General features: G+C 35.5%; 1 protein-coding gene across 5 annotated transcripts in view; it reads left to right on the forward strand.

Annotated features, from left to right (window-relative positions):
• Nucleotides 1–2,615: 2,615 nt before the first annotated feature.
• Nucleotides 2,616–19,762, forward strand: part of LOC136033716 (glucose transporter type 1-like) — a gene marked incomplete at its 5' end in the record, with an annotated part of 56,276 nt that continues 39,129 nt past the window's right edge. For all 5 annotated transcript variants that reach the window (XM_065714598.1, XM_065714595.1, XM_065714599.1 and 2 more), the window contains 4 exon segments: nucleotides 2,616–2,782; nucleotides 9,760–9,884; nucleotides 14,253–14,423; nucleotides 18,971–19,078. In XM_065714598.1, coding sequence (XP_065570670.1) covers nucleotides 2,616–2,782; nucleotides 9,760–9,884; nucleotides 14,253–14,423; nucleotides 18,971–19,078 — 571 coding nt within the window.

The following is a 19,762-nucleotide window of genomic DNA, read 5'->3' on the forward strand; positions in this document are numbered from 1 at the left end:
ATGTAGAGCTTGAGTGTCATTAGATGCGTTTTTGTATTTGTTTGGATTTGAACAGTATATTTTAAAAGAAAAATGATTTTAATGAATTAAAATTGTAAGTAATAGGTCGAAGTAAAACTATTTGGGAATAAAACTTGTAAAACTGACAAATATGCTGGTATCGACAAATTTTTTTAGGAATTTGAGTTGTATTTGATACAAATTATTGGATAAAATTATTCTATTGGATGAAGCCCCCCCCCTCCGAAATTGGAGGACATTGGAAACTTTAGTTCGAGGTGGTTTGAGGGGAGCTGGAACACCACACTTATTCATAGCAGCTCCTGTTCATTTCCGCCTTTACTTAATTATTTATTGTAATATCTGCGTGCTTTAGGTTTGCCATTTTATCCAAGCGAATTTTTGCCCGTTCTTAGTTTTAACTTCGTTGTCGTTTTTTGTTTTTTTTTTTCTTCGAAAAACTGAATATATAATTAATTTATCTCGGCGTTTGAGCAGTCGTAATTTATTTTATTTAATATTAACAGTAATTTTGGCAAATTAATCTAAATAATTATCATAGCTAATATTAACTTGATGTTTACCTATACAAATGTAGCAGTTTATTGCTGATGTTAATTTCCTTCCCTACACCAAATTTCCTTAAGCAGTCCCTATTCGTACCAATCTGGGCAGCAAAGTCCCAGTTTAAAAATACTATTTTTTCTATCTGGGACCATATATCTAATCGTTTCTGTAAATTTTTGCATACGTGTATGAGTCACTACTTCTCCGTTAGTCGGTTCTACCGACTAACGGATTGGGGTGTAGAATGAGCGGGCACAAAGTAACAGACTCAGATGCCTTGGTTTGTCATTGAGTTGTTAATAGCAGCTAATCTTAATTGATAGAGTAGAAGTGGCAATGTGAGTAGTTATACTAGGAGTAGGCGCGGTAAGTGTAGCCATTATAAGAATAATCCTGATAGAAATAGTCGTATTGGGGGCAATCGGGATAGGTCTCGTGGTAGTAAAGGTAGTTGTATTCGTGGTAGTAATAATAATCTAGAGAAAAGATGTCTTAGGAGACTTGATGATCGGAATAGTTATGCTAGGAATAAATATTGTGGTAACAGTGGGATTGGGGGTGGGGCAGGTTCGGTAGAGATTCTGTTGAACCAATCTGCCGTCGCTGCAGGTCTCATTGCTTTAAAAATGGCCTAGATATGAGAAGTTGCGATAGAAGATGTCGTTGTAAATGTAGTCGTAGCAGCTCTGGATAGTCTGTATAAATAATGGAGGTTTGTATTAATTGGCTGGATAGTTTCTGCTAAGCTAAATCTAATCTAATTCCCAATAGCTTTCTTTTAATTTGTTTTAATATGCTTATTGACTTTCCCCTAATTTAGAAATTCCCCTTAATTTGAACTTATTTGTGAAACATGTAGGCTATAAAATGTGTTTGGGCTAGCGACGTCTAAATCTATGAGCCATGATGGGTTTTGGCCAATCCTATCATATTTCGTAACACCTTATTTTGTTACTTGTTCTAAGGTATCGTGGGCAACTTTTCCTACCAAGGGAAAATGAAGATGAGCCTTATCTTAAAAATGACCTACAATAGGCTGGGAATGCTATCCTAGAATGAAATAATTTATAAATAAGAAATTTACGCAGTAAGAGTGGCTGCATCCCAGTGTGGAGAAAAAGGAATCCCTTAATAATTCAGGAGAAATTTTGCTATAAAAATGTGCGGGTACAAAGTGGCAGAAGTGATGTAATAATTGTACTATGAACTGGAGAATTTAGAAAAAAACGAATTTATTACCCTGGAGGTGTTTTAAACGTTTTACAACTGCCACATTATACATATAATTGGTTTTAAAAATGCGTGCAAATATTTACTAAAGCTTACCTTGGTTTCCAAAAAATTTCAAAAGTTAAGTTCTGACAAAAGACGGTAAATTTGTAAAATGAAACGATCAGTTGACGTCGTCGTTTGAATTTTCATGGGCACGTCTGATTGAAAAAGAATTTTTCCGAAGTTTACCAGTGCGTAAACAGTTTTGATTATTTTAGATACAACTTCGGTGACCGGAAATTTGTGTATGTCAACTTTGATTTGAAACGCAAGCATACGTAACATTTGCCCACGTGAAAAAATATTTCATCTGATGGTGTGAAATCAGGTTCATGAAGAGAAATTCGACTCTTGTTAGAACCTTTATTTAGATGATTGAAATTTTTTTTGTTATGAACTTTAATTTTTGAGCTTTGTCAAGAAAGGGCAGACTCCTTTGGATGCTCATCTAAAAACGAACACCTTTCGTGCATTTTTACTAAATTTAAAGTTTATTTCGAACTTCTGATAATGCTTATAAAAAAAACTTTTTATTCATTTTTGCCAGTCTGTGAACAGTAAACTTTTGATTGTGTTTTAAACACAACTTTGCCGGCTTGAAAAACAAGCCGTGAACTTAGATTTGAATCAGAAACAAACTTTAAATTCGCTCACACGAAAAAAAATCTCTTATCTAGCGGTGTGACACTAGATTCCCTAAGTAAAACCCCTCCTCTTTAGAATTTGTTTTTAAACTACAGGATGCAACTTTCCTTATGATTATGTTTTTCACATAGGTGATAGAAGATTTTATTGTGGAAGCATATACAAAACGGTATGGGGGAATCAAAGAAGAGGTGAGAAACAGAGCAACTGTGATTTATGCCATAGCTGTGGCAATTTTTGCCGTTGGAGGAATGATTGGAGGATTTGGAGGCGGAATTCTTGCCAATAAACTGGGAAGGTAATAGTCTAGTTCTGACGCTTTTAACCTCTTCTTTTTATTCTTTTTTTTCTTGTTATTCACAAAACAACCTATGTCAAGGTTGGCGACTAAGCAGATTTCTTGTGATTTGACTGTTGATCTTAACGTTAAACTTGCTATGATTGGAATTCTTTGTTTGCTGTCATTATGTAAAAGTGAAGTGGAAAAGAATTTTAAACAAGAAAAATTTGGTTCGAATTAGTGTGTAACTGAATAAAAAAGTTTTAGAAAACCCTGGTAATACGGATAAACTTAACAAATTTACATGTTTGGGGAAAACAAGAGAGTCCTTTTTAGCCACCTTTTAAGTCTACCTCTTACAGAAAAATGCTGAGCTAGTCACAAATAGCAGCTGGTAGATCGTTCAGCCTCCTGGTACCAGTGAACAGCTAGTAATAATAATGGTAACATATCAAACAGTTCCTGGTAACAAACTGTGGTAACGAACTGTAAGTAAGGAGTGACTCGGCCCAATAGTAACCGAAACTAAAAGACGGCATTTTAATCATATTAAAAGAATTGACTTTTCATGCGGATTCCAAATATATAAAGTTCATTATGTTTAACGTTACTTATCAAGAGCTACAAGCCTGAGAAAAGTTTGCCTGATTTTCAAAAAAGGAGGGAAATATCCTTAAAAAGTCAAGCGATTCTAATGAAAATGACACCATCAGATTGTACATATCAGGGACCCTACTGTTGAGGTTACAAGCTCCTATCTACAAGAATGTGGAATTTTGTATCTTTTGGCACAACAATCATCACGCATGCGTGTTTATTTATTTGTTTTCCCCAGGGGTGGTCGAATCGAACCAATGGTCCTAGAAAATTGGAAGACATCTCATTTGAACGGAAATAAAAAATTCGACTGCTCTTTTTTAGTGACCGAAAAAATTAGAGTACAATTAGCCCCCTCTCACGCTCATTGGTACTCCAAACACGTCTGATCAAAATTTTAAGATAGCCATTTTATTCAGCCTTGTTGGAACATCCAATAATTATGCCTTTGGTGATGACATTACCCTCCAGAGCCCTGAGGAAACGGCTGTAAGTTATGCGATTTGTCCTGCACTTATAGTATTTTTTATTATGAAACACACGGACAATTTTCCGGGTAATTTTCTACGGGGAAGGGGAGGATTTTCTCTGGGAAGGAAAGTTTCCAGGGGAATGTTTCAGGAGAAATATTAAATTATATTAGGGCGGGAGGGGAGGGAAGGGCATATCCTACCATGAGGTGAAAAAGGGTAAGAAATGAAATAGAATAAAACAACTTTTTTCAACTAAAAGTAAGGAACAACATTAAAATTTAAAATGAACAGAAATTATTCTGTATCGGAAGGGGGCTGTCTCTTCACAATTATGACTATGACTATCTACATAATTGTGACTATGACTATCCTAAGAATGACGCATGGACGGATAATAGATAGACATATCTATTAACAAATGAACTAACCTCATTTTACACAATCCTAATATGGGGCGATTAATCCTAGAATTGCCTCTCACTCCATTGGACTATTTGTCATGGCTTTTTCAACAATTAGCCATGACTTGATTCCCACAACTATTCCATTTTAATTCAAATCGTATAAATTAAAAGATATACTAAAAACAAGGAAAGGAAATCATACTTAATAATAAAATATTAAAATAATAATATTTTATGCTATACAGAAAAGATTGTTGCAATGGAAGGGGCACTATTAATCCCCTCCTAGCATCACTTGAATTAAGTTTCAGGCCAAACATTTTTCGAGAATAAAGAGGGATTTTATACCAATTTCACCCAACCCCTTCCCCATAAATCTATATTTATCTGAAAGATCAAACAGAGTTGGGATATTTGGGCATTGAAATATATTCTGTTAGGCGTCTGCCCTCCCCCTCCCTGCCTACAAAATGACCCATCACTCCTCCTTTGTAATGCTAATGCGCACTTGCATATCCATGTGTATAATTTTGTGTATGAAATATGAAGCAAATCAGTTTAGTTAAATGAAGCTTTGAAATAAACATTATAAACATTTTTCTGCAACAAGAAGGGAGGTATCACCACACAGCACCCTTATCCAGGCTCAGTCTAAGTGAAGGGAGATGAGACATTAATTTCTACCACATCCCTTGCCCCTTTCTGTATTTATATGAAGGTGTTTAGAGAGTTAGACAAATTGGAGATTGAAATGCACTGTTTTAAGCATCTGACCCCCGTCCCCCGCTTACACGATGGCCCACCGGCCCTCTTTCCCAATAGCTGATACGCAATTATCAAACAGTTCGTGGCCCGGCTCAATAGCAATCGAAACTCTAAAAAATGGAATTTTGACACCAATAGTTACATCAAAAGAATTGCATTTTTATGTTGATTTTAAATACATAAGTTTCATCAAGTTTAGTCTTACCCATCAAAATTTACGAGTCTGAGAAAATTTGCCTTGTTTTAGAAAATAGGGGGAAACACCTCCTAAAAGTCAAAGAATCGTAACGAAAATCAAACCACCAAATTCAGCATATAAGAGAACCCTAATGTAGAAGTTTCAAGCTCCTTTCTACAAAAATGTGGAATTTTGTATTTTCTGCCAGAAGACAGATCACGGATGCATGTTTATTTTTTTTTATTTATTTTTTTTCTAGGGGTGATTGTATGGATCCAGTGGTCCTAGAATGTCGCGAGAGGGCTCATTCTAATAGAAATTAAAAGTTCTAGTGCTCTTTTTAACTTACCAAAAAAATGGAGGGCACCTAGGCCTCCTCCCACACTCATTTTTTTCTCAAAGTCACCGGATCAAAATTTTGAGATAGCCATTTTGTTCAACTTAGTCGAAAAACCTAATAATTATGTCTTTCGGGACAACCTAATCCCCACAGTCCCCGGGGGAGGGGCTTTAAGTTACAAGCTTTGACCATTGTTTACATATAGCAATGGTTATTGGGAATTGTACAGACATTTTAAGGGGGACATTTTCGTGTTGAGGGGGGAGGGGGTTACGTCGGAGGATATGTCCATGGAGGACTTCATCACAAGGGAAGAGAATTTCCCTGAAGGGGCCCTAGGATTTTCTAGCATTATTTAAAAAAAAATGAGAAAAGGTTGTTTCAGATGGAAGTAAGGAGCAGCATTAAAACGAACTGAAATTACTGCGTATACAAGGGGGTTCTTCCCCTCCACAATACCTCGCTCTATACGCTAAAGTATTTTTAGGAATTTCAACTATTTATTCTACGGCCTTTGTGATTTAGGGGTCATTCTTAAAGAATTGGAACAATATTCAAGCTTTAGTGTAAAGAGCGAGGTATTGACGAGGGAGCGAATCCCCTCATATACGCAATAAAAATATACGAATATAGAAGTTCGTCAAGTAAGTTAATTCGTAAGTTACGTATATTTTTACTAATAAAAACGTTCGTAAAAAAATTAAAAATTTTAGTTGCCTTTTTAAATAACCAAAAAATTGGAGGGTAACTAGGCCTACTCCCCCACTCCTTTTTTCTCAAAATCGTCCGATCAAAACTATGAGAAAGCTATTTAGCCAAAAATAAAATGCAATTTCATTTTAGTTATTCATGTGCGGTGAGCCAAAATCGAAACATGTATTAATTCACAAACGTTCGGAAATTAAATAAAAAACAAGTTTTTTTAATTGTAAGTAAGGAGCGACATTAAAACTTAAAATGAACAAAAGTTATTCCGTATATGAAAGGGATTTTCCCCTCTTTAATCCTTCGCTGTTTGCGATAAAGTCTTTTATTGTTTAAAAAGTAGAGTTGTGAAAAAGAGTTAAACTTTAGCGTAAAGAGCGAGGGGTTGAAGAGGGAAAATCCCTTTCATATACGGAATTATTTCTGTTCGTTTTAAGTTTTAATGTCGCTCCTTACTTGCAGTAAAAAAAACTTGTTTTTTTATTTAATAAGCTAAACGCGATTTCATGAAAATCAACTGAATCAAATTAGTTTAATTAAACATTAAAATAAATGTCCATGTTAACCATCTATCTTTTATGGACTAGATAGCTTTCAGTGATGTGCCACCGTACGGTTATACCTTCTATTTTACTTCCTGCGATTATTCAGTACATAATTTTTGATACTTTTAAGCTGATTTGCTATATCAGAATTTTCGATCAATTGCAATTTGGTCCTCTTTGGGGTAAAATCGTAGTTTGGTGCCATACAATTGTAGAAAACACTACAGTCTCGTGGTACAATCTTTTTGGTTGGTCAAAGAGGGCACTGGAGCTTTTAATTTCCGTTCGAATGAGCCCCATCTCTATATTCTAGGACTATTGGTTCGATATGGTCGCACTATGAAAAAAAAAAAATAACAAATCTTATTTTTTTTTTCCTACAAAAAATGTAAAATTCCACATTTTTTGTAATCAGGAACTTGAAACCTCTACGATAGGATTTTCATTACGGTAGTTTGACTTTTTAGAGATATTTCTCCTTTTTTCGAAAACCAGGCAAATTTTCTCCGGCTTGTAGCTTTTGACGAGTCAAATATTTGCTAAAAGTTTATTTTTATTGAAAACAAGTGAAACATGTTAAAATTCCCTGTTTGAAGTATTTCTACTTTAATTTGTTAATTTTTCTCCGCTATTATGCCTACTTTATTATTGTACCGACTTCTAGAAACTGACTAGGCGGTGGTAATTTTTTCTCTTTTTGGATTTTAATTTTATCACCTATCTTATTACATGTAATCTGTTGCTTGAATTTCCTTATAATATCTTTGTTATATGTCGTGCATGATTTTTTTGATTTTTTTGTAACAGCTCTCCAATGTTCGTAACTACAGTGAACCACAAATCATCCCTGTTATTTAAAAAACAGATTTTTGTTTGATTCTCTTGGTTCTTTGCGGCTTTTGCTTTTTTGGTTTTTCTGCCGCTGGTGCTTGGCATTGATTCTCTTGGCCCGAAATGATCACTTGTGGGAAACAAAAAAAAATGTATAAACAGTCATCTGTTATCTTTCTCCTCGAAAAAAGCCAAATCAGGTGTTTGAAAGCACTGGAAAAGGGGTTCACTAATGTACTCAAAATAATGGTACAATTTTCTTGAAAATAACTTCATCTTTTATTCATCTTCATCTTCGTAACTTTTGATAAGTACTTGTAAACTCAATGATTTTTACATATTCGATACCGATTTTTGCAGAAAAAAGCTGTTTTTTCATATGAACGTTGTGATCAAACTCCGTTTTTAGAGTTTTGGTTTCTATCAGTCCGTGTCGCTCCTTACTTACAGTTCGTTACCGAGAAGTGTTTGACGTGCGGTGCATGATGTTTTCTAATAGCTCTTCAATGTTCGTTACTACATCTAAACACAAATCACCCTGTTATTTCAAAAAGGGTTATGTGTTTGATTCTCTCGGCTTTCTAATATCACTTAGGATTCTTTCTTCTCTATCATTGTTTTCCGATTTTGATCAGTCCTCGCCTTTTCTCATTAGTGGGCATTGAGACTCAATTTTGTCTTTTCTGATACCAAAGGATTTTCGGTCATCGATCAAAGTAATTGCTATAAAAGAAATTACTATTTATCTCCTAAATCCCTTGGTGTTAGAAAAGACGAGATCGAGTCTCATAGATTCCAAGAATGAGAAGCATAAAATAAGGCTATATAGAATATATTTATTCTTGTGGGAAAGATGAGTAGGATATAGGATAAACCAGTGGCGTAATTTTTTTTTGGGGGGGGGGGGGTGTTTTGCCTCCCTCCCGCACTCCAAAAAAAAAAGATTTCCCTCTCTAGTTTCTGAAAGCCACAATTTTTTCGGAGTCCTTTTTGAAAACGGCCTTTTTTAAATACTTTTACTGAATAAATTGAAAAAAAAATGCCCATCCTTATATTTTAAAAAACGTATCTATGTCCCCTTCCTCTAATTTTTGTGAATTGACGCCATGGGAATAAGGAAGTTTGAATAAGGAAGTTGAATAAGAAGCTGAATAAGGAAGTTTGCGAGTCTTGCTTGACCTGAGGGATAAAATGGTTAATAAATAGATACTAGAGGCATAGTTGCACGTTGTATGATTAGAAAGTGCAACATCTGAGTCATAGACTTGACTGATACGATATATTAGTCGATGCTCCCGTAGAGCCGAGTGACATAGACACTAATTGTGACTCAGACGATTTTTTCACGTGGTTAACGTAATAAATATGTAAGGTTCCTACCTAAGATTTGGTGTTTTTATTGTGAAACTTTACTGCACATGTTGGTAAAACTGGGAATAAATAACATATTTGATTAGGTGGTTTTGATCTATAAAAAGGAAATAGCAATTCTGATACACTCCATAATTTTGTGTCCAACATTAACACAGTTCTAATCCATACGGTATTGATCATAAGATTAAGAGACTGCTAATATTACTGCTTGTGTGATTGTGCCAGTAATGTTTGCCTTATCTCTGGTCATAACTTGAAGACTTGCGGGACTGGTACGGGCACTAGATTATATAGGAGGGCTGTAATTCGTATCAAAAGAAAAAGTTGGTATTTACTAGTTTCTAGATTTAACTTGAAGATGGAATTGAGGCTAATAGTTTAAAAAGTGAGGTTAAGACTATAGTATGTTTTTATATACACGGTACATAGTCCCTCGAAAACTATTAATGGTCCCCGTTTATTTTGACGAATTGCAAAAAAGGGGAAAAATTTCATCCAAATAACAACAGTTGGTCAAAAGTATTTAAAAAAAATCAAAGCTTTTTGAAAAATCAAGGCAATTTAACCAGCTTTGTCTGTAAACTGAGGTAGGAATGACTGAAAAGGGTTAAGTGGGCTTTGTTGTGCCTGAAATAACTCAGTGGAGTAGCTCAATCAAGTTATTTTTGAAAAGCTCCTGTGAATTTTTATATTAAATTGATCACTTGAATTTTACTTTTTGTCTACATACTTTAACTTCTGTCCAAATATGTTTTATTGTTCAATTGTCGTTTATTTTTATAGAAAAAGAGGTTTGTTGCTCAACAATTTAATGGGTATTGCTGGTGCCTGTTTGATGGGATTTTGCAAGTATCCCAACTCCTATGAAATGCTCATCATCGGCCGTTTTATTATTGGATTTTATTGTGGTATTTATCTTATTTTCTTTTTTTCACAAGTTTTCATTTTTCTTCTTCTTTTATGATTACTTCTTCTTCTACTTTAGTAAATTTATCAATTTTAGAAGCGAAAATTATTCTTGGAACGGACTTCAGTCAAACAAATTTGAAAAAGGCGAAACTTCCAAAATCGACAACCTATAGTTTAAAAGAAAAATAGTGAATAACATCTTATGGTATTTATCTAATTTTCCTTTTTTTGAAAGTTTTCCTTTTTCATCTTCTTATATCATTACTTCTTCTTCTTCTTCAATAACTTTGTCAATTGTAGAAGCGAAAAATTATTCATAGAGACGAATTTAAGTAAAACAAATGTGAAAAAGGCAAACCTTAAAAAATCGGCGTCCTATAATTTAAAAGAAAAATAGCGAATAACATCTTGTGGTATTTATCTAATTTTCCTTTTTTTGAAAGTTTTCCCATTTCTTCTTCTTGTATGAATACTTCCTCTTCTTTTTTTCAGAGGATAGTTGTGTTTGGTGTCCTTTTAAGCTTAGCTTTTGGTGTGGGAGTGAGAGATGTTCTGTTTTGATTCATGGTGAATTATTCTACTACTACTAGATAAAGAAGGATTGAGGAATGAACCTAAAGCCAAAATTAGGGTCCGGGTAATTGTTTCCAAGTACCTGCCTCTATCCGTTCACCCATCAAATATAATATAATTCATGAACTAGTATTTTTGGAGGGGGGATATTTGTAAAACGGATATACAGCCCAAAATAGGGCCGGGAAGGTTTTCGAAGCTTTTAGCTCCACCATGTGAAAGACTGAAAGATTCTATAAAAATAGTTTCTATTTTTGTAAAACATCTAAATTAGAAAAAAGTCGTGTTTCGAACGAGTTTCTCAGAGAATTCAGAACAACCCTGGTTTCGTCTTGTCCTTAACGATATTAGGTAATTAAGGTGTGTTAAGTATCTGTATTAAAATATGTGCTCACGGTGAAAAATTATCTAAACAACCTACATATACTTTGCATGTACCTAAAATATGTAGAAAGGCTCCCATATTCGAATAAAGAGAGAAAGAGGATTGGTTTTATGCATTTATGTATTTTTGACGTTTTAAAACGTAACCGATACAGATAAATCAGTTTGAAAGTTAAGCAAAATATCAATCGGTTTTTACTGTTAGTTTTACGTTCTAGTCCAAGCTATCCTTAGTGTAATTTTTTAGTAAGTAAGTAAGTAAAATATTTATTACCCGTATTTTTCACTTGGAACAAAACGGAGTACAATGAAAAAAAAAATAAAAGAAAAAAAAAGAGACGAAAAACGGAGAGAAATTTAAAACACAACATGGAAAAATACATAATCAAGAACTGTAGAAATGTTTAAGCCAGGGGTGGTTCCATTTTGCCTGGAAATTAGAAATCAACCGGTTTACCGCGATACTGGGGTCTGCAATCCTGTGTTTATCAATCATATAAGTATTTCTCGTCCACAAAGGGCATCGCAGCAGGAACTTCGTAAACCTAAAATAAAAGGACCGGAGCTTGCGTTTGTGGGTGTCAGTTAATAAATTCCAAAATGGCGCGATATATAAAATATGCGGCAGTGCGACAGCGTTATACATATTCGCGAGATACTTTCGGCATAAGAGGAGTCTGCTGGCGACGATAGACCCATACGCGGTGCGGAGTTTTTTCTCGACGTTTTTGACGAGCAGTAGACGAGTTTCAGTAAGATTACGGCCTATGGGTAAACCCAGATACACGACGTGAGATGAAACGGTAATTGACTCGCTACCCAGCAGGAGGTATTCAGGCTGAGAAGGACTATCGTTGAAAAAAAGAACTGCAGATTTAGAAGTATTGAAAGCCAGGCCGATTTTTCGGTATTCATCACGCAGGATGGAGAAGTTCGATTGCAGACCCCTAATAGACCGACTTAGATGTAATAGATCGTCCGCATATGTAAGTAGCGACACATTTATATTGTTGGAGATACATGAAACATTTACACATACCTGGGCATTTAAAACACTGTTATTATACAAACTTGGGGATAATAAGGAACCCTGACGGACACCTTTCTTTACTGGAACAACCACTGACGTGATGCGGTTACCTATTTTTATACGCGCTTTTAAACGGCAATACATATCGTACAGTACGCTAGTGACACGGAGGTTTACACCTTGCTGTTAAGCAGCTAAAAGGGCCTGAGCGTGAATCGACGAATCAAACGCTCTACTCACATCAAAAGCACCAATCACTATAGGGTCACCAGATTCGTGAGAATCTGCTAGAATAGCGGCAAGACTGAAGAGAGCGTGAGCACAACCCAGACCCGGTCGGAAACCGAACTGGTGGTCAGGCATTCGGCACGAGTATTGAATTTCTTTTGAGACTAAGATCTCTAGGACTTTACAGAGCACTGGAGCAACAGTGACTGGCCTGTACGAAGGGCATTGGTCTGTTGGTTTCCCTTTTTTAAGGATGGGCGAGAGCAAACCGACACAAAAAGAATCAGGCACTATACCAGTGGTGAAAATAATCTGGAGTAGCAGTGTCAGATATTCAATAAGCATAGTAGTACCGTGTAGCAGATTTAGCGCGCACAGTTCGTCTACACCACGGGAATGTTTCTTCTTCAGCTTTAAAATAGCTTCATGTACGCTTCCGTAAGTAACGACAAAATCAGGGACACACTGGCTGGATAATACCGATTCTAGCCGGTTCGTGAAGGGATTAGACGTATTTGGGTCGGGGGCACTGAATTCGTTGGGAAAGTACGATTCCCAATCTTTTTCGCTAATCGAATCATGGGGTTTTCCGGCGACCGGTTCGCTCAGCCGGGCTTTCCAGATTAGTTTTGGGTCACTTACGATTCTGGAGGAGTACTCTTCTTTTAATTTGGTACGATGAGCTTTCAGTTGCTTGTCAAATTTTCGTTTAGTCCATAAACGGTCAGAGTTAACAGGACCGGATTTGGGCCTATCACAATCTTGCCAGATTCTAAACCAAAACTTAGCATCGTTGCAACACTTAACTAGGGCCGGATTTTGCGAGAATTTGTGAATTTCTGTTTTCATTTTAACCTTTCTAGTAGGAACTGCTTTTTTTTCAGCTACGAGAAGCGAGTGAGTAATCTCGGCACAAAATATATTGATGAGTACTCTCGCATCCGCGGGATCAAAATTCGAATTCACTTGGAGTAAATAGAAGGGGATTCATATCTTTACAAGAAGTGAGTTCAGCACCTGATGATGCAAAGTAGTATTAATTTTATCCCATTCACTTACTACTTTCCACTTGTTGTTCTTGGGTTGACGCAGAGTTGAAGTCCCCCATGACTACGCAATGCAAATCTCTCTGGGTCACAGACTTCAGGCACTTCGCTAGTTCGCGAACTGCGTTCATAAACTTTCGCTCCGATTTGTCATCATGGTAGTTTGTAGGAAGATATACGTTGAAGAATGCGATACTGCCGGAAGATATAGCCAAGAAGTGATCATGCGTAAATAACACCTTACTTTCAATATACGGGTGGCAAATAATTGCCAAGCCACCGGAGGGGCGTCCGAAAGACCGAATTTTTGCGGGCTCGAAGTAAAAAGTAAGTTCGTGCGAGAACTTTAGGAGAGAAATATTGTGAGGAGAGAGCATATGTTCTTGTATAAACATAGTGTCACAGTCTGCACAATATTTTTGAATTATGGCAAGTTTGTTGGGGACTCCTCCGTTCATGTTCCAAGACGTATTTTTGACACAGGCTGGGCTATTAGACATTGGGCCGCTTCAGCTCACTGACGATTTTTATTATTGTGGGGCACTTGAAGGAATGGCAAGTGTGGCGTTTTGATTTGCAGAGGGTGCATGCTATAGGGTTTCCACAGAACTGGCCGGGGCTAGAGCCATGACCTCCTTCTCCGCATCGAGAGCAAATTTGCTGGCTAGAGCAGGTAGCAGAAATATGACGAAAATTCTGGCAGTTAAAACAGCGCTTTGGGAGAAAGATAAATTCCTCGATGGGGTACAGCTCCAAGTCAATTTTAGGAGGGTTTTTCATGGCGTGGTTCAGATACTGGCAGGATGAGAAGTATAATTTAAAGGATCTGGTTTTGCCACATTGATCAGCTTTTTCACAATTCAGTTTAATTCTCTTAAGCGCGTCACCATTAATATGAGCTGGGACAAACTTGATCATACCGATGAAAGTGGGAGTATACCACGTATATTTTTTTTTAAGTCGAAACTAAATCTAGTGTTTTTAGACGAAATTCATTTTAGTGTTCTCTCATGAAAAGGTTTGTCTCCGACCTCATTTTTAATACACCGTCGCTCCCTTATATTATTTTTCTTTATTGTCTTTTTGTAACCTAGCTTGTGTTTTAGGTTTAAATACTTCCCTTGTACCAATGTATATATCAGAGATTGCACCCTTAACACTGAGAGGTGGCCTCGGAACAGTTAATCAATTAGGAGTTACTATTGGCCTACTCGTGTCACAAGTATTGGGTATCCAGCAACTCCTTGGCAACCCTGAAGGATGGCATCTTCTTCTCGGTACACCCTCACCTTTCTGAATTTAATTTATATCCTTCTCTCTCTCTCTCTCTCTCTCTCTCTCTCTCTCTCTCTCTCTCTCTCTCTCTCTCTCTCTCTCTCTCTCTCTCTCTCTCTCTCTCTCTCTCTCTCTCTCTCTCTCTCTCTCTCTCTCTCTCTCTCTCTCTCTCTCTCTCTTTCTCTCTCTTTCTTTCTCTTCAATTCGTCTGTCCTTCTCTTATAGCCTCTTTTTTTCCTTCTAACCTTCAATTCAAGTCCTTCTGTGTTTTTTCTTCTTTATACTTTTCCCATACTCTTATTTCACCTGCTCTTTCTTTTTCTTTTTTCTCTACCCCATACGATAGGCGCTTAAGTAGTATGAAACAGTTTTGTACGACCATGCAGGTTCTCTCCAATATATGTATGCAAAGACAGGAACAACATTAAAGATAGGGAGAAAATACAAAAAAGGTGTGTAATTAGCATGGTTTTCGCCCCAGAAACTGTCTCGAAATATCCTTTTTCATAGCTTTGTTTTGTTTCAGTGTCGTAATAAAATGTCTCGCTGTTTTTTGTTCCCTTTTCTCTGGATTTGTTAAGCAAAAATAGAGTCCTATACACAGGCTTTTCGTATTGAACCTTAATTGTGTATTTATGTAGGAAAAAAAATCTGTTTTTTTAAATATCTGTAAGATATCTGATTTTTTGTTCCCTTTTTCTCTGGATTTGTTAAGTAAAAATAGAGTCGAACCTTGCACAGGCTTTTCATTTTGAGCCTTTATTGTGTATTTATGTAGGAAAAAAATCAGTTTTTTTTAAACATCTGTAAAAGATCTGTTTTTTGTTCCGTTTTTCTCTGGATTTGTTAAGCAAAAGTAGAGTCGAACCATTCACAGGCTTTTCATATTGAACCTTAATTGTGAAAAAAAAGTCTATAAAATACGTATTCATAGTTTCGCTTCTCTTATAATTCTTTGAACCTTTTCAATTATAGTTTCCAAACAAAAATAAAAAAATAACTGTTAATACAATTATCAACTTCATTGTAAACAGTATAAACTAGGTTGTTTGTGTGCATTCCTTATTCTAAGGTCATAGGGCCTTTTGTTGTGCTTTTGGATTTCCATGGGTTGACTGGGTTCCATGTTTACGGTCTTTCAATATCACAAATAATTACGGTGATTATGTTCATCGGTTTTCTACCTGGTCGCAGTTCCTTCAACCTTTCGGTGCAAAGCTACTTGGTGGTTTCTCTCTTCTTCGTTTTCTTCAAAACTAACCTATCACTATTAACTAACCGTTTTTAGCTATTTGTCAGATTGCTTTAAAATGAAGTTCTTGTTGGCTCTTCTTATCGGCCGTACAACGAGGATTCAAAGGATTAGAAATTGTGAACTAAGTAATGTAATTAAAATTTCTAATTAAAAGTTATTATCTTCTAATTACAAATTTTGGGATTGGTCGTTTGACGAGGTCGGTTTGGCTTTATTTTTTTTTTTTTTTTTTTTTTTTTTTTTTTTTTTTGATCAACTAATTCATTTTAAGAACGTTAGTGGGTTTGAGGGGGCGTTGCCCCACTCCCCAAAAATCAAAAAGTTTTTCCCTAAATCATGAAAAAAAATTTGCTATTTTATTATTCCTTCCGTATTCATTTGTCTAGGCTTCTATACCTAGCCTCCCCCACTAGCTCAGGTCTTCAGTCCCTTATTGCACTAATGGTAAAAATGCTGCTTTGATTATAAAATCAAAAGAATGGTGTATGACGCCGGGGCCCGAAAATAAACCAAATGTGTTGACTACTCGTTCAAGATTACCCGACTGAGACATTTCTCAGTCGGGTTCTATCTCTTTATTGCAAGAAATTGGAGAAATAGAAGGAGCAAAGGAGGAAGTCCAACAAAAACGGTAAAATCTGACTGTCACTTGCGTCATTAAAACAATATTAAAAAAAAAAGTGATTCATTATTCATTCGTTAAACTTTCATACATGGAAGAAGCCTATAATTCAAAAAAAGAAAAATATTAATCACAAAATAGAAACGAGAAGTATAAACAAAAGTAACCAATGTTATTGATGAAATGAAAAATACTTCCACTTGGGAGTGATCTTGCGTCTTTAAGGACTATAAAGCTTTTTTAGCCATGTATTTTATCTGAGTTTGTAGAAATGGTCAATGGTTGTTTCAAAATTGGTGCATTTGTGAGCTCATTAAAAAGGCCAGGATTGTGCTTTTGCTTAAAGGTGGTGATTCTGATGATTATTGTAACTCCGGGTAATATCTCTCTTACCAACATTCCCTTGAATTTTTGAAAAAAAATAATTTATAACATGATGAAACGATTTTAGGGATTATGAAGTACTTTTACTTCGAAGTACTTTACTTAGATAAGGTTATTCAGTTGAACTGGTGGTGCTGTGATTAACAACTTCTATAAATGATGGATTGGACAGTAAACTGAAGCCTATAACCGTGTTTCAAGGCATTTTGAAAGCTCTTGATATTGTGAATCATCAAATTTTTTTCAATAAGCTTGATAACTGCGGGGTTAGAGGAAGGGCGTTAAAGTTGATAGCCCTGCCTTTGTCAAAGAGGTATTCGTTTTTAAAATTAAATGTTAAAGAATAAGCTCTTTATAATCTTAAGTTTCGGGTCCCACAGGGGTCTTCTCTTGGACCATTAATCTTCGTTGTTTGCATTAATGATATGTTTTTCTTGCTGTCTAGTGTCTTCAATGAGTTCATTGGTAAAATTGTAGCCTCTAAACCTAGTAAAGAGCTAGTATTGTTTGCGGATGATACCAATTTTGCTGTAGATGGTAGGTCTGAAAAACAGTTGTTGGATATATTGTCCGTAAACATAGCCAATATTGGAAGTGATCCCGTGTCAGCAAATTAAGACTAAATTGTAAATAGTCAGCCTTTGTGATATTTTCTTAGTCTAGAATTTATTATCTTTGGTTATAGGGGTTAAATGTCGGTATTGAAGTAGTGATTTGTAGAAGGTCTGTGAAATATTTAGGGGCTGTTTTCGATGAAGCTCTATGTTTTCTAAGCATATCGGGTGTATTTGTTTAGTGCATTCTTTATCTGCCTTCAATAGTTTTGGTTATCTCTCAAGCAAATTATTTTTCAATGAACCTGTGCGACATTTTTAAACGTCGTTATAATGTTGCCTATTTTGAATATTATTATGTACTCCTAAACTAGGCGAAATATCGAGCTCTTTGATATTGTTTTGTCAAGGGTCTCTTTACTTTCATGACTAAAGTTCCTTTACTCGGAGAAAAGTAAAACTGTACTAACTAAATGTTTGAATACTGCCAAACTGGTACTGCAAAAACAGGTACTTACACAGGAATTCATTCTGTTGACTGTGCTTATTTCAAGGGATTAGGGACTGTCAAAAAGAGTCAAAAGATTAGTTATATTGAGGATTATAAAAATCTATGAACGAATTGTGATAAAATAAAGACCACTAAGGGGTTTTTTGTCCTCACTCTGCCCCTGAGACACAGCTGGTCTTTGGGTACTTGCGTTTCATTTAAGTATTAATGCCGTGATTAAGTGAACTTGAAAACATCGAGCTTCGAAATTGAAGTTAGGGTAGCCTTCTGTCTCTCAATTCTCTAGAGACCGTCGATTGTCAAAAACCCTTCAAATAGCATTTATTCATTGGTGGAAATAGCAGGTTAATTATACCAGCTTGTCAATCTGGTCTCTAGGGCGATCTGAAACGATTCTTTCTGGCAAAAAACTTGTAAAAATTTCAGGTAACTGAAAATATTCTATGGGACTGTTCGAAAACAGGAAAACACATAGAAAAATGGTTGCAATCGTCTTACAGGTTATTGTCTTCTGCTCATGATAGTACCGATTTTGTTCTAAAAGCAATATCCTTCATAGAGTACACTAGTGAAAAAGAGCTAGACATTTTCTAAGATTTCTAAGCAATTAGAGGAAATAGAGCAAAATCCTAGCAAATATTTTATAGCATCTTCAAGAAGCTACGGCTTGATATTACAAGCGGTATCTTCTGCCAATGAATACTTGAGTACTTTTTGAATATAAATTTTCAATTTTAACATGGGATTTTCGAGTTCCATCAGTTCACTTAATCACGGTCTTAATGTCATTCCTCTACAGCTTTAATTATAGTTATGAGGCAAAAAACAACAACAAAGAAACATTTTATCAGCTGTGAGGGGTCCTGGGCAGATACAATTGTAATTTTCTACTTTCCAAGAAAACATTTAATCTTTTTTGATAGGAAGCCTAATTCCGGTCTAGAAATCTTTCATAACCGCTCAGCCTTTTTGAATACAAAATCTCAACTTTAACGGGTTTCGTGGATAAGAAACCTGTATAGTAAATTTGAGAAAAAATTGAAAATCTTGATATTTATTCAAAAGGTGTACTTTTGAATTTTTGTGTAATTAGCATACTAGAAGGTGACTTGTCTGCTTTCTTTTTTACTATTGCTTTTCTTTTAATATATTGTCTTGGAAATTAGCTTCTTTTTTTGGTTCATCAGTGATCTAATCATTAAAATAAACCTTTTTCCTTTCAGGAATTACGTTATGTCCTGCTATACTTCAATTGGTGCTATTTTCATTTTGCCCCGAATCTCCCAGACATCTGTTAATTACTAAGAATAGGGAAGAGGAGGCCAGGAAAGGTATGTCTTAGAAAGCATTTGAACGTTTTTATTGCATAATAACTCAAACTAATTTTAAAAAGGCAAAAGCGAATTTGAAATTATCAATTTTATTACTAAAAATACAGAAGAGGAGGCCAAGAAAGATACATCTTAGAAGGAAATGGAAAATATGTATTGAATATAGGTCAAACTAATTTTAAAAAGTCAAAAGCTAGTTTGAGATACAAAAATTACTTTTAATCAATCACAAATTAATTAACTTATAATATGCTCTGACACAAACACGACCAGGGGAGAGGGTAGGAGGTAGGACTCCGGACCAATAGTCTTGTTCAGGCCCGTCTTGAACTTTGTTATGATTATTTAGTAAAATAAAATATAAAAAAGCTTAAAACTGTGGCTCATTTTAAGCTGTTCAGCTTCAGATAAAGATAGTTTGACATACAGCCTTGAAGTAGTAATAATAATTTATTTATGCCCTTTATTCATTCATGAATGTGCGCAGAGGAATATAGGAAATAAATGAAAAGAAAACTGAAAACTACGGAAAGGACGATTATAAATAGCTCACTGAAAGCTACAAAATAAACTTCTGAGGAAAGAGATGATAATAAATAGATTAATAGACATAATAGCCCATGAATAGGTAATAAATAGCTCATAAACACTCAAAATAAAAAGCGAAGTTTTAAAAGCTATGAC

This window comes from Artemia franciscana, chromosome 12, assembly GCF_032884065.1.
Source record: "Artemia franciscana chromosome 12, ASM3288406v1, whole genome shotgun sequence".
In the NCBI taxonomy this organism is placed as follows: domain Eukaryota; kingdom Metazoa; phylum Arthropoda; class Branchiopoda; order Anostraca; family Artemiidae; genus Artemia; species Artemia franciscana.